At 41.7% G+C, this 13,992-nt stretch overlaps 1 protein-coding gene across 1 annotated transcript in view; it reads left to right on the top strand.

The window, feature by feature from the left end:
• The window catches only part of Rab2a (RAB2A, member RAS oncogene family), a 77,330-nt gene extending 65,620 nt beyond the window's left edge, over positions 1–11,710 (top strand). Inside the window, exons 7-8 of the mRNA XM_005066732.4 lie at positions 8,448–8,516; positions 10,402–11,710. Coding sequence (XP_005066789.2) covers positions 8,448–8,516; positions 10,402–10,572 — 240 coding nt within the window. The 3' untranslated portion in view covers positions 10,573–11,710. The remainder of the gene's footprint in view (positions 1–8,447; positions 8,517–10,401) is intronic.
• Positions 11,711–13,992: the final 2,282 nt, after the last annotated feature.

Here is a 13,992-nt window from a genome sequence, read left to right as displayed (position 1 = left end):
GAGTGGAGATTCCCCTTAAATCCAAGTTCAAATATCGTCTTTTATTAAATAAAGTTCAGCTCCCCTAGAGGGTGCTATGTGAGTGTTCTTCATAGGTGTGCGTATAGGCTGGACAACTTGAGTAGAGTCCTTACTGTTCTGGTCCAGCCCCCAGTATTTCTCCTTCATGTTTCCTCTCATCCTTCAGTCACTCATTCCATTCATCTGTATTGCTTTTCACCTGTTGCTTCACTCACCTTCATTGCTTCCCTATTAGACTTCCTGTCTTCGTTTTTCAATCTTCTACACTGTTGTCTGAGAGCTTCCAAAAAGTGAAAAATGATTGTTACCCTACAGTTTCTTTGAAACTGTGTCGTGGTGCCCCACAGTCTGAGCTTCAGGCTCCATACTTTGGCATCCAGTGCCCTTTGGTTGCCAGCACCCCCCCCCCACTGTACTCTGTGTTAAAGTGAAGGGCGTCTCATCCACACAATGCTCTCTGCTTTTGAAGCACCCTTCTTGAGGCCTATGGTTAGAGCTGGTATCCTTGGGAGTGCCCTCTATGATACTGGCTGTGTCTTCCCCACTGCCAGCCCATGCTGGCACACCAAGCTGGGTTTAGGTTTTAGGTTCCCCATTCTGCTTTATGTCACATGTATTTTATTCTCTTAACCTCATTCTCCTTATTTAAGATCACTTTTCTGGTCCCATGGACTATATTCATGTATCCATACGCACATATATACAAATACATAAAATCTTAAATCTACATATGGCAGGAAACACAAAATTTGACTTTCTGAATCCAGCTATTTTATATAACTAACATTTGTATACTACAGATGTCATGATTTTATTTTTCTTTATAGCTGAGTAAAATTTCATTTGTGTGTATCGCATTTTGTTTTGTTTATTCTTCTGTTGATGGACATCTAGGCTGGTCAATGCATTACCTGGCAGCGATAAACATTAGTGTGCAAGTGTCTCTGGTAGAATCTGGGCATTCTTTGGAAGCCAGGGAAATGGCTCAGTGATTAAGAGCATATAATTGCTTTTGCAGAGGTCCTGGGTTCTATTTCCAGCACCCACATGGTGGCCTAAGCGATTTGTAACTCTAGCTGTAGGCAATCTGATGCCCTTTTCTGACTGCCCTGGTGCACATACATACATGCAGGCAAAACATTCATACAAGTAAGTAAACTTTGCGATATGCCCAGGAGTCCTTTGGCTGGGTCACATGGTGGCTTGTTTTTAGCTTGTTGAGAAACCTCCAATAATAGTTTCCACGGTAGTTTCCATTGCCACCAGCAGTATATAAGGGTTCTTTCCCTACATCTTCAACCAGTATTTGTTGTCAGCGGTTTTCTTGATGTTGGGCATTTCAACTCTGTTGGGAGTCTTTTTGGACAGGGTTTCCTTGTGTAGCCCTGACTGTCCTGGAACTCACTCTATAGACTAGGCAGACCTCGAATTTAGAAATCCGCCTGCCTCTGCTTCCTGAGTGCCAGTTTTCTTCTTAGTCTTTTAACCACTTGATAGTTCTTTTTCTCCCCTGCATTCATTTTACCTAGAAGATTCGAAGTTTGTGTGAAACCAGAAAATACAGAAACGCCTCGAGTTCTGGGAAGGAATGCTTTCTCTAGCTACCGTGATCTCTTGATCTTCGAGACACAGCAAATGCTAGTTTGTGGAGAAAAGGCCTCCTTGCCCACTGTTGGTTGGAATGTAGGGTACTGTAGCCATTGTGGGAAAAACAGGAAGCTGGGGCAGATTGGCAGATTAACCTCCATTGGATGTCTGTTCTCATCCCAAAATGCAGCCCCAGCAGCTCCACCTTGAAGTGGAGTTTAAAAGCCACTGTTCTTGCACTGGAGTAAATTACATAGGCTCCAAATAAAGCTAGAGAAGTCAGAGGAGGTCTGTATTTTAAGCTCTATGATAGTGAAATTTGCCTAGTGTTGATAGGACTACCCCATCAATGTGTATTTGTCCTGTCTTGGTGTATCTTACTCTTTAGTGCTTACTCTAGGCATGACTTAGAGCTAATTCACTTTTTAATGTTTTGTCTTATTTAACCGAGACTTAGTTGGCTGAAGAGCATTGACCTCCATTCATTTACTCTGCAGTATTTGCAGGGCTCGCTGACTGAAGCATCTGTACCCTTTCTCCTGGGGAGCTGTGCATCTCAAGCCACACATGAGGGGTGGGGTGGGGGAGGGGGCTGAAGTGTGAACCAGAAGAACCTGGTTCTGCCCTCAGCGCTATAGATTCAGTTCTTTAATTTTTCTAAACATAACTTGAATTTCTTTTAGGGAACAATATAAAGGAATATAAAATACTTAGTGATTTACCAGTAATAAGCACTTCATAATTACTGGTTATTATTTTAGCACAGGCAAATTGATACATGTAGTTGCTTTTGGCATTTGAGAAGAAAATTAGACAACGGTTTTGGTTACATCATGTTTCCCAGCTCAAAAAAAAAAAGAAAAACACTGTGGATCATTTGTCTTGCCCAGGGTACTTGGAAAGTTTTTCTGAAGTCAGTCAGACTTAACATGTTATCATTTCTGTCCTGCCACCAGGTGGCAGTATGGTACACAGGAAATAGGTGTTAGTCTGCTGAAGTGTTTTAACTTAAAAGCTGTAAAGCCATAATAGAAATATCCTGTGCACTCCTGCTTCTCTCCAGTCAGCTCTCAGAGTGTTATGTGTGTTGTATGTTAGGACCCACTGCCACCCAGCACACATCTTGTATCAGTTAATACTTAAGAAGCCCTTTTTCCCTGTGTTGACCTAAAATGTGAGCTCTTGTGCTTAGATTCTCCCAACCAACTGGTTTTAGTTCAGCAGTCCTTTTGTGTTTGTGTCTTGCACTTGACACTTACTAGGTGCCCTTGTCAGTGACACATGCAGTGCACATCAGCATGTGTGTTTGCTGAGCTTGTACTTGAATTATGCCCCATTTTTAGTGGGGGGGGGTGTTGGTGGGTCTGTTTGTAGACAGGGTCTGATGTAGTCCAGGGTGGCCTCAAAACCATTCTGAAGTCAAGGATGACTTTCTACTGCTGATCTCCCTGCCTACACCACCCATGTCCCTGTATGTGGGGCTGAGCATCGCACCCCGGCAGTGTGTGTGCTAGGCATACTGCTTCCCACTGTGCTACAGCCACAGCCTACACCTCTCATGCTCTGGGGTTTATGTATTTAGTTTGTACTGTTCATACAAGTCCTTGAAAATTTGCCTTATACTACTACCGCTCAGTTAACTGCTGCCAAGGCTTGGAAGATTAGTGCCTGAAGTAGAAGGCACTAAGAAAATGAATGGAAAGGACTGATCGTAGCAATTAATCAAAGAATGGTGAGAGGGAAAGACTGGATGGAGATGAAGAGAGTCACAGGGTTCCAGTGCTAAAACTGGGCATTCAGTGTGTGGGAGCCAAGGCTACCAAATTCACTGGCTGTAAAGAAATCGCCTGTGGTCCAAATGTGAAGAGCACTGTTTTACAATGCTTATTTGACATCATTTCCTGAGCTAATAGTAATGTCTATTACTCTTTCCTTGCTGCTTGCCCCCTTCTCCCTAGTAAGGTCCTAAATGAAATTTCCCCTCAAAAAGATCTACATAAACCAAAACCAGCAGTTGAGCCAGGCACTGTGGCATGTGAATGTAATTCCAGAAGGCTGCAGCAGAGAGTCAGGAGTATGAGGCTAGCAGGGCTGCATAGTCAGACGCTGTCTCACGAAACAAAGCCAAAAGCGCCTGACAGAAGCACTTTAGGAAGGAAGGGTTTATTCAGGTGTAGAGTGTGAGAGAGCATCATAGTAGGAATGTTAGATGACAGAAGCTTGGGGCAGCTGTCATGTTCACCGTGAGGAGGCAGGAAGATCAATGCTGGTGTTCATGTGTGTATGTCCTGCCTTCTATTCAGTTCTCAACAATAGTCCATAGGATGGTGCTGCCCAGAGTCCAACCTAGTCTACATAACCCCACAGACATGTCCAGGGCCTAGCCTAGTCTACATACCCCTCTCAAGCCTGCCCAGAGTCCAACCTAGTCTACATACCCTCACAGACATGTCCAGGGCCTAGCCTAGTCTACATACCCCTCTCAAGCCTGCCCAGAGTCCAACCTAGTCTACATACCCTCACAGACATGTCCAGGGCCTAGCCTAGTTTACATACCCCTCTCAAGCCTGCCTAGAAGCCAACCTAGTCTACATAACCCCTCAGGCCTGTCCAGAATCTAACCTAATATGGAGTATCCCTCTCAGGCATGCCCAAAGGCTTGTCTCCTAGGTGATCTTAAATCTTGTCAGATTGACAGTGTGAAGCAACACTTGAAAAATATATGACAAGTGATAATAAATGAAGAGTGAAATTAGAATTTTTCAAGATTGATTTATTCTTAAATGTATGGGTGTTTTGCATGTATGTATATATGTTCACCTTGTGTGTCCCTGATACCTGTGGGAATCAGAAGAAGACATTGGATCCCCTGGAATTAGAAGTTATAGACAGTTGTGAACTGCCGTGTAGGTCCTGGGAATTGAACCTGGGTTTTCTGCAAGGGCACCAAGTGCTCTTAACCATTGAGCCATCTCCATTAAGTCCACCATTTTTAATCCCAGTTTATTACTATTACATCATTCTGTATTTCTCATTGCTGAAAATTTTTACATATTGAAGGGAGAAATTCTACCTGTGATCACAGTGATGTTAACCTAGAAGTTTGTTTGACCACCAATGAGTCATAATAGTGTTGGTTTAATGCCCATTGTATTTGAAGAATCTTCCATTTTAGCCAATAGCTATAGGTTTAAAATGGGTGTGCTAGCCAGGCTGTGGTGGCAATATGCCTTTGATCCCAGCACTCAGGAGGCAGAGGCAGGTAGATCTCTGTAAGTTAGAGGCCAGCCTGGTCTACAGAGCTAGTTCCAGAACAGCCAAGGCTACACAAAGAAACCCTGTCTCAAAAAAACATAAACAAAAAAAGGGTGTGCTGATGTCTGCATTTATCATGTTGAGTTTCACATTGTAAGGAGTCATAAAGTCAGTCATTAGTTGCCTGATAATATACAATAAATGTTAATTTTTATTTGAAGTATGAAAAACTAGTGCATTCATATAGTACTCTATATTGTACTTGGAAAGGTAGAAAATATTTTAGTGCCTTCAGGGTAAAATTAGAGAATTGCATAATAGAAGTGGCATTATCCAAAGACTCCTCCATTGACAGACCAAATTATAATGAAAAATCCTTAACCATCTATATATTTCAATTCAAGGAAAATTAATTTCATGTTTTCCAGATGTGAAATACATCTCAAATGTGTGTTACCACTAAGCTTTTAAACGTACTGCTTAGGGAATAAAGTTAGTATGGTTTTCTTATGCCAGTTTTTAAATGATTTCTTGATAAGTTGGTAAAACAACAGTTTACTAGGTTAGGCTTAGAGCTGTTTGTATCTGTGAAGTTACAGTCCATATGAGGAACCTTATAGTTCCATATAGCAATACAAATGTTGCACTCTTAGACTTTTTGCCCCACCTATTTGGGACCTTGTAGCCTGTTTGGCGTTTTGTTAGCATGCACAAATGGGTGCCCTACATATATAGAACCTTGTAGTCTGTCTGGCAGTGTTAGCACTTGCACACATGGTGACCTACATATATGATGAGACCTTGTAGTCAGTCTGTCATTGTTGGCATGCACACACATGATGCTATACATATATGGGACCTTGTAGCCTGTCTGGCATTGTTGGTGTGCACACACATGGTGCCCTATATACATGGTACCTGGTAATCCATCTGGCATTGTTGGCATGCACACACATGGTGCCCTATAAGAGGAGTAGCAGCCTCATGAGTCTTTGTCTTTTGATTCAATTAGCCAGGTTTCTGAGGCTCATTATTAGAAATAAAGTTCAGTTTTTACTTATTTATAGAGATAACTTCAGTTTTGAAGACTATGAACCCTTTCTTAGTTGACTGAGAGCCAATTTCTCCCTTCACTTCAATGCCAGTACGTACATGAAAATGCTTGCGTCCTCAGTGTCTTGTGCATCACCAGTGATTAATTCTTCTCATTATTTTGCAGCAAATTCTCATGACCCTCTGTGATGATCGCACAACCACTTAGAATTTGTGCATATTCATACCTCTCTGTTCCTGCCACAGTCATTCAGATCTGCTTTGCTGACTGGGGTTTGTTTGGTGCAGTAACTGAGCTGCAGTAGATTGATTACTCTGGCCAGTGGCAAGGCCTCTACAGGTGAAAACTATCAGTGTGTCAAAGAACCAAAAGCTGTGATAGCAACTGCAGCAACCAAACGTTTCCAGTATTGAAAAGAGGGGAGCTATGATTTGCTCCTTTCCATTAACCTTTACTTCTCAAATTTCCCAGCAAATCTGTCCTGGTAGTTAACGAAAAGACCTGTGAATTTTCATCAAATACCACTTCCTTTCCACATAATATTGACTAATACTCTTACCTATTTTTTTTCTCAAATCTGATAGTTTAAACTCTGCCAGCATTTTTATGCCCTCTGTAGCACTGGTAATGTTTACATAAAATACTTTAAATAGTCTACACAAGCATAGGATATTATTGGAAATTTTACAGACTTAATTTTGTGACAACATAGCAGCACACAAAACTATTCTGTGTGACCAGTATCATCTGAATCTGATTCTTTCACTCTAAGGATTGATTGAGAGAGAATATGTGTGAGACAGACCACACAAAGGAGTTGCTGCCAGTGTGCTCAGTACATTAGCTTCCCGTTGATGCCCCCTCCCTCCTGTCTCAGACACTCTGACCCGCTGCCTCGTCCCCTGCCCTGCCTCTGACTCTGTCATTCAGGCTACAGAACATAGCAAAGTCTACGGCCATACCACCCTGAACGTGCCCGATCTCGTCAGAACATGGCCAAGCAGTGCCATGTGGACCAGCGTCGTCTGAGATCATCCTCTAAAAATCAGCTAGTGCAAACATGTTGGCATGTGTGAAATGTCTAGCTGACCTGGGTTCTCGTGCGTACTTTTCATTAGGAAACTCTCCCCCCTCCTTGGCCATATTTGCTTTGGAGATAGAATTCACGTCTCATAAAATCCACTCTTCAAGTGTACTTTTTGGTAAGGTTGAATTATATTCAGAGTTGGGCAACTATCACTGTTGTCTAATAATTCAAGAACATTTCCACCACCCTGCAAAGAAATCAGTCTCTCATTTTCTCCTCCAGTCCTCAGTAACCATGTATGAAAATGGACATTGGCCATTCTGACATTTCCTAGAAATGGGGTTGGATCATATGTGTCTATTTGTCCTTTAAATGGCTGAGTGTCTGTTAATCACTAGTCCACGTTTTAGCTTTCACTCACTAGTGGGTGAAAGTTCATGTTGTTTTTGTTTTCCGGCTGTTATGAACAACAATGCTAATGATGCAAATGAGATTTGGCAGGCATCGTTGCTTCCCTTAGGTTACAGGAAAAACTCTTTCTTCACCAGTGAGTGTCAGATGTGCCTCCTCTTAGATCAACAGTTGGGGGTCACAACTGTTTGGAGACACATATCAGATATTTACATTACAATTCATTACAGTAGCAAAATTACAGTTATGAAGTAACAACAAAATAATTTTGTGATTAGGGGTCACCATGACACAAGGAAGTATATTAAAGGGTCCTATCATTAAGGAGGCTGAAAACCACTGTGTTAAATAAAGGGTCTGAGTGTTAGGGAGGCTGAGAGCCACTGTGTTAAAGGGTCTGAGTGTTACGGAGGATGAGAACCACTGTGTTAAAGGTCTCAGAGTTAAGGAGGCTAAGAACCACTGTGTTAAAGGTCTCAGAGTTAAGGAGGCTGAGAACCACTGTGTTAAAGGGTCTGAGAGTTAGAGAGGCTGAGAACCACTATTTAGATGCTTTATCACTCAGGAGCATTCTATTCTATTCCTACTTGATGTTTCCATGCTAAAATGTTAGATATTGTGCTGCTCTATTAGGGATATACAAATAATTTCATGTGCCAAGTGTTATGATATTCTCTAGAACATTATGGGGTGTGTGTGTGTGTGGCATGTGTGCATCATGGCTTGTGTATGGAGGTCTGAAGATTTTTCAAGAATCTGTTCTCTCCTTTTGGGAGTAAGACTCGGATTGTCAAGTTTTTATGGCAAGTATTTTTATGCTCTGAGTCAGCTCTCGTCCTCTAGAGTTCTTCATCACCATCACTGTCGTGGTTAGAGTGGGGTGCTCACAGAGGCCAGAAGAGGGCATCAGATCTGCTGGAGTTGGAGTTACAGGTTATGAACCACCCAGTATGGGTGCTGGGAACCAGAAGTCCTTTGCAAGAGCAGTTGCTTTCTTAGCCATCTCTTCAGTCCCATAGAGCTTATATATAATGTTCTTTTACTTCTGTGATTTTGAATCATACAAACCTGCTTCTCTACCTCATTTTTCAGGCATTTATTAACACAGCAAAAGAAATTTATGAAAAAATCCAAGAAGGGGTCTTTGACATTAATAATGAGGTACGTACATGCAAATACTGTTGACTAAACACTAATTTTGAGTTTACTTTTACTTAATATTTAGAGCCAAGATTTTGTTGTTTATTTATTTAGTTTTCCTAGAATGGGTCACTTGATGATTCTTTGTTAGATGGTTAGCAATCATCTAACAGAAAGCCTGGCACATGTTTTACAGTAGGTAGGTGCTCAGGTTACCTGGTGAGTGTAGTTCAACAGTAAAGTGTTCATGTTCTAGTAGAGGACCACTTTATGAGATTGGATTAAAGTAAATGGCCCTGTCTATTCATTGCAAACAATGAAAGATAATGTAAATTCCCCCAGTTGTAAAGAAAACCGGCATTTATCCAGATGTGCTTATGCTTTGGAGAGTAATATCCTAGTGTGTGAATGCATGTCCTGTGACCTGTGCAACATACTCCCTTCTGGTAGGAGAAAAGGCAATTCCCGTTTTGGAAATGACTATTAGAGCAAAACACATTTTTCAGGGCACCAAATAAATGCATATAATTAACAGTTGGCATGGCCTTCCCTAGTGTTATTTTGAGCACAATTTGATCAGTTTGATTAGGATAAAGTGTGGCATTTTAGATGATTGAGAATGTCCTCTAGCTGTCACTTTGACCTAAATTCCCCTTTGTGCTTATCCTTATTTCAAAATGTTTATGTGAATAGAGCATGTTGTTACTTTCATATAAGCATTTCTGTTTCTTTGTATTAAGACGTCTAAAGAGATGCTCTTGGCCTGTACTTAAATGAGGCTATCAGTGGCTTGCCTTGGCTTTCCAAAAAGTACTTACTATTTCTAATTTGCAATCCCATGGGTTTAAACCTTACCTTTAGACTTCCATGGCTGTACTTCTTGAGTCAAAGGCGACACCATTCAGAGACTGATGCCCTATGAACTGACCAGTAATTGGGCCTCTGTTTCCAGGGCACTTGTGCTGTTACTCTCTGGTTTCCTATAGTAGCTGACTGCTTTGCTGTGCCTTCTGCAACTTTGACAGTCATGTGCTGTCAGGAGCCAACAGGCCATGCTATTTATTTGGCCTGATGCCAAGGCTGACTTCTTGATTCCTCAAGAAGTTGCTCCCAGTCCAGAGGGGCAGAACCAATGAGCCATAGGGCATGCTTTTTATTAAAGGGGAGTCAAAAGAGCGAAAAGAAACCACATCAGCCGCTGTCAATACTGAGCTGGTGCCAGAAGCCCCAAGGCTGCTCCTGCCGCACAGTAACTGCCAAGCACCATAAATCTGAGGTTTACTGTGACACCAAGTTTCCTTAAGAGCTTAGTTGCTGGAGCTACTGTATTACTTTTCTCAAAGTGTGTGTTTTTAGGTAAAATCCACTTGAGGGAACGAGGGTTAAGACGTAAGTGTGAGTTTGACGAATGAAAGAGCCGCGCTCTGTGTGTGGGTTCTTGGCAACATGCCATGTCTTTGGGGATCACAGAAATTATTGATGACACGTAACATTCATGTCCCCTGAGCCTGCACAGCTGATTCAACATGGAGCAGAAATGCTGTCTAGAGGGAAGGTTTCACATCCTGTCAGAGCAGCAAAGACTCTGGGTATTTTTTCCTCTAATAGTCGTTCCTTGTACTGATTGTTCCAAGTAATGTCTGCACCATGAAACCCTCTGACAAGCAGCATTATCTGGACCCGCTGACCAATACCAGAACAGACTCTTCTCAGGGACATTCCCTCTGCTCTTTCTAACACCAGGAACCACCTGCTCTCAGAACCTACTTGAAATAGTGTTTAGAGCTGTTGGGCAAAATTAAATCACTAAGAATTAGGTGAATTCTTTAGAAGAATCTACTGGCTGGTCAGGTTGGGTCTGCTCTGATTTATAATCCTTTTTTTTTTTTTTTTTTTTTTACTTCAGGCAAATGGCATTAAAATTGGCCCTCAGCATGCTGCTACCAATGCAACGCACGCAGGCAACCAAGGCGGACAGCAGGCAGGGGGGAGGCTGCTGTTGAGTCCCTTCTTAGCGGCTAGCTGCCCAGTGGAACACGCACTCTGTCCCCCTCCTTCCTCGTTTGTGCTCAGCTGAGACATGAAACTATCTGAAATGGCTTTATGTCACAGGAGACTTTAATCCTTCAGATTCTTGTATACCTTTGAATAAATGGTTAATGTTCACTTAAAAAGACAGATTTTGGAGATTGTATTCATATCTATTTGCATTTGATTTCTAGGTCAATTGATGTGATTATTTTTGTTAAATGTTGTCTTGTGCCCTTAACTACGAGCTGAATTGTATTAAACACTACAAAGTCATGGTGAGTATTTTAAATCGGTTTGTGTAGTTAGGTTTCCCAACACCTGTGGTTACCTAATGTTTAATATTATAGGACTGTCCTCACATGGTTTGTCGATTTTCAAGGATATAAAGAAAGACAGAAGGACTCTCTGAATTCTGTATTTATCATTTGCTTTCTGTATATATAGTTTAATAACCTGCTTGGGTGTGATTTGCCAAGCTTGAAGTCTAATGCATTTGCATAAATTCTACACTGTCCGGAGCTTGAAGCTACAGAAGCATTGTTAGGAATTGCTTGGACACTGACTTCTAAACTTTTTGACATCGTTAATGAGCATGTTCATCTTTTCTTGTCACTAGTCCAAGAAAAATAAGCTTGTGTATTACTAAAGGCTGTGTATGTGTTAACCTGTTTTAATGCCGAAAGTTTGCTATTTGTCCACAATTTCTTGAGACCGCTTCACAGAAGGATTTGTTTGCCTTAATGAGTGCTGTTGGGTAAAAACAGAGTGATGGGTGGGAAGGGCGGAAGCAGAAATCCCAACACTAAGCGACTCCCAGAGTGAGTACCACATGGAGAGGGCATGCCATGCCACTTTAATCTTCCCTTAGACACAATAATGTTCCCTTCTATTCACACGATTTCTAAGTCTATTTTTCATGCAGGACAGTTTGTCAGCCTTGATGTACAGTGACTGTGTAAAATTTTTCTTTCAGTGCAACCTATCTATAATCTTTTAAATATGGTAAGCCTACTGTCTGTTCTGAGAGGATATGATGAAAATAAATCTACCAGATGGAAAATCCTGTTAAATTAGAAAAGCTTTAGTCGTTTACTCACTGTGGTGGTTTTATCCTTTCTTTTTCTCCCTTGGTCTAGAATGAAATTGTTACAGCAGTGCAAAATAAAATCCTATGTATAAAAGTGTCCTTTCTATGATGAGCACATTTTTAAATACGCTTTATAGCCCATTAACACATCGTACGTGTGTTCCCACATGTTTTCCTAGTGGGTTGGAATATTTAACCTTTGTGAAGCTGTAGGACTCACTGGTAGAACCCTTCTTGCACAAAAGGGCCTGTGTGCCCGGAGAACTTAAGAGGCTCTGAGTTAGACCCTGTACCCCTACTTCCTGCTGGTTTTCCTGGAGATGCAACAGCCCTGTCACAGCCTTGTCATTGCTCTCATCAGATGCTGTTAGAAGGCTGTTGTGTGGCACAGAGAAGGGAGGGAGAACTTGTAGGGGTTTTTTGTTTGTTTTGTTGTTGTTGTTGCTTTTTGAGACAGGGTTCTCTGTGTAGCCCTGACTGTCCTAGAACTCTCTCTGTAGACCAGTCTGGCTTTGAACTCACAGAGATCTGCCCCGTTTGCCTCCTGAGTGCTGGTAGTAAAGGCAACAGTGCTTTCTCACTGCTGTTGCATAGCAAAAGTCCAGTGAGCCTGAGTTCTGTTGTATTCCAGGAGAGAACAAGCCCTTAGATAAGTTAACACCTTTGTTAACTTGTCAGAACAGGAAGTGCTTTTTTTGCATCCTTTCTCCCCTAACCACTACTCTTTCGTGAATTAAATGTGACATGATGGCTAAAAACAAGATCCAGTATTTCATCTATTCCAATCCCCACAAGAGACAGGCAATAGGAACATGTTAGGCTGCTGCCATTCCCTGCCACTTTGTGTACAAAACTCATCAGCCACCTGTAGCTATAATGATAAACGCCACACTTGTTGAGGGTATAGGTAACTTTATTGTAGAAATTACAAGAGAAAACGGGCATCCCAGATGAGTCAAGTAGCCTTCACTACCAAACCGGAAGCCGAAAAGAGAATGAATGTGGGTCTGCTGCAGTCTTTTATAAGAATCTCCGTACATGCCTCTAGCCACGCCCAAAAGTGGACCTGGCTAGCGTTGTAGTTCACCGCCCTGTCTCTAGTCATGCCCGAAGTGGGTGTGGTTAGCTGCGTGGTTCCGCCCTTTCGTTACCACATCAGTATGCACCTCTAGAGCGCCACTTGGTCACCAATGTACAGCTGAGCATTTTGTGACTCAACAGTGTTGTCTGTGCTTTCCACGCTTAGCTCGTTTATTGTGCCCATTACAAATAATGTAATATTGGGACTCTGTTGAATCATATTGTAATCATGGTTTTGATTGATCTTTGATCAATTTTTATAGCATATATATCATTTTAATAACAGTAATCAGTCATGGAAACAAATGCAACTCTAGTCGTCAACATGTAGCACTCCAAAATTACAGTCTTCAATGAAGACCTTGTTGCCATTTGTCTTCTAACTTTCAGAAAAATGGATGGAGGAGAACCATACAGTAGATGCACTGTCTAGGCAATCAAGTGTTGCATCTGAACTGAATGGAATCTGTGTTTCAGTTGTTTTGTTTGAAACCTCTCACTATGTATCTCGGGATGGCTGTTAACTCATTATCTGCCTCCCAGTTAGTTAGAATTACAGCTGTGTGTAACCACACCCAACAGGCATTTTCAGATTGTTTTTAAGGACATTCTAAAATAACCAGTGAACAGAAAAGTAGGGTCAGCAAGATAGCTCCATAGATAAAATTGCTTGCCATGTGTTCCGTCCCAGAGAAGTGCCTGGAAGTTTATCCAGCGTGTAACCTATCGACACTGCCTCAACAGGCGGAAAGAAACAGCACACACTTCCTCCCCAAGGTTGCCCCCTCTTCTCTACACATGGATTGGGAGCTGCATGTGCCCGCCATCATCTCTTACATAATAAAATTAAACAATACAAAAAATGAAAACAAAAGTAAGCCTTGTTTGCTGTTTGTGAAAGTGGTAGATATTGGAGTAAACCATACCACAATGTATCTGATTACTAAGGGATAGTGAGTGTTCCTGGCTTAGGAACAATATCCTTGAATTGAGGTAGAGAGACAACAGTTTAGATGTACTTTGGGATTAATAGAGCCAGCCCAGTATGACTCCCACCATTGCCATATAGTAGATAACATTACTGACTTGTTTGAAGTTATGATATGCAATTTTATTTGAAATGCCAGTATACGTATTGGTATTCATTAGTTTTGTAGTCACGAGGCTTGCTCTTAAAGGGCGAGGACCACAAATTTGAGAGAAATTCTATAATTCATAGAGGAAATTGTTTATTTTTTAAATGGGAACATGGTGGGGGCCGATGGCTCACCAATTAAGAGCACTTACTGCCCTGCAAAG

This window comes from Mesocricetus auratus, unplaced genomic scaffold (assembly GCF_017639785.1).
Source record: "Mesocricetus auratus isolate SY011 unplaced genomic scaffold, BCM_Maur_2.0 Super-Scaffold_6730, whole genome shotgun sequence".
Lineage (NCBI taxonomy): Eukaryota > Metazoa > Chordata > Mammalia > Rodentia > Cricetidae > Mesocricetus > Mesocricetus auratus.
Note: the sequence above shows the minus strand (reverse complement) of the source record. Positions and strands in the feature narration are given on the sequence as shown.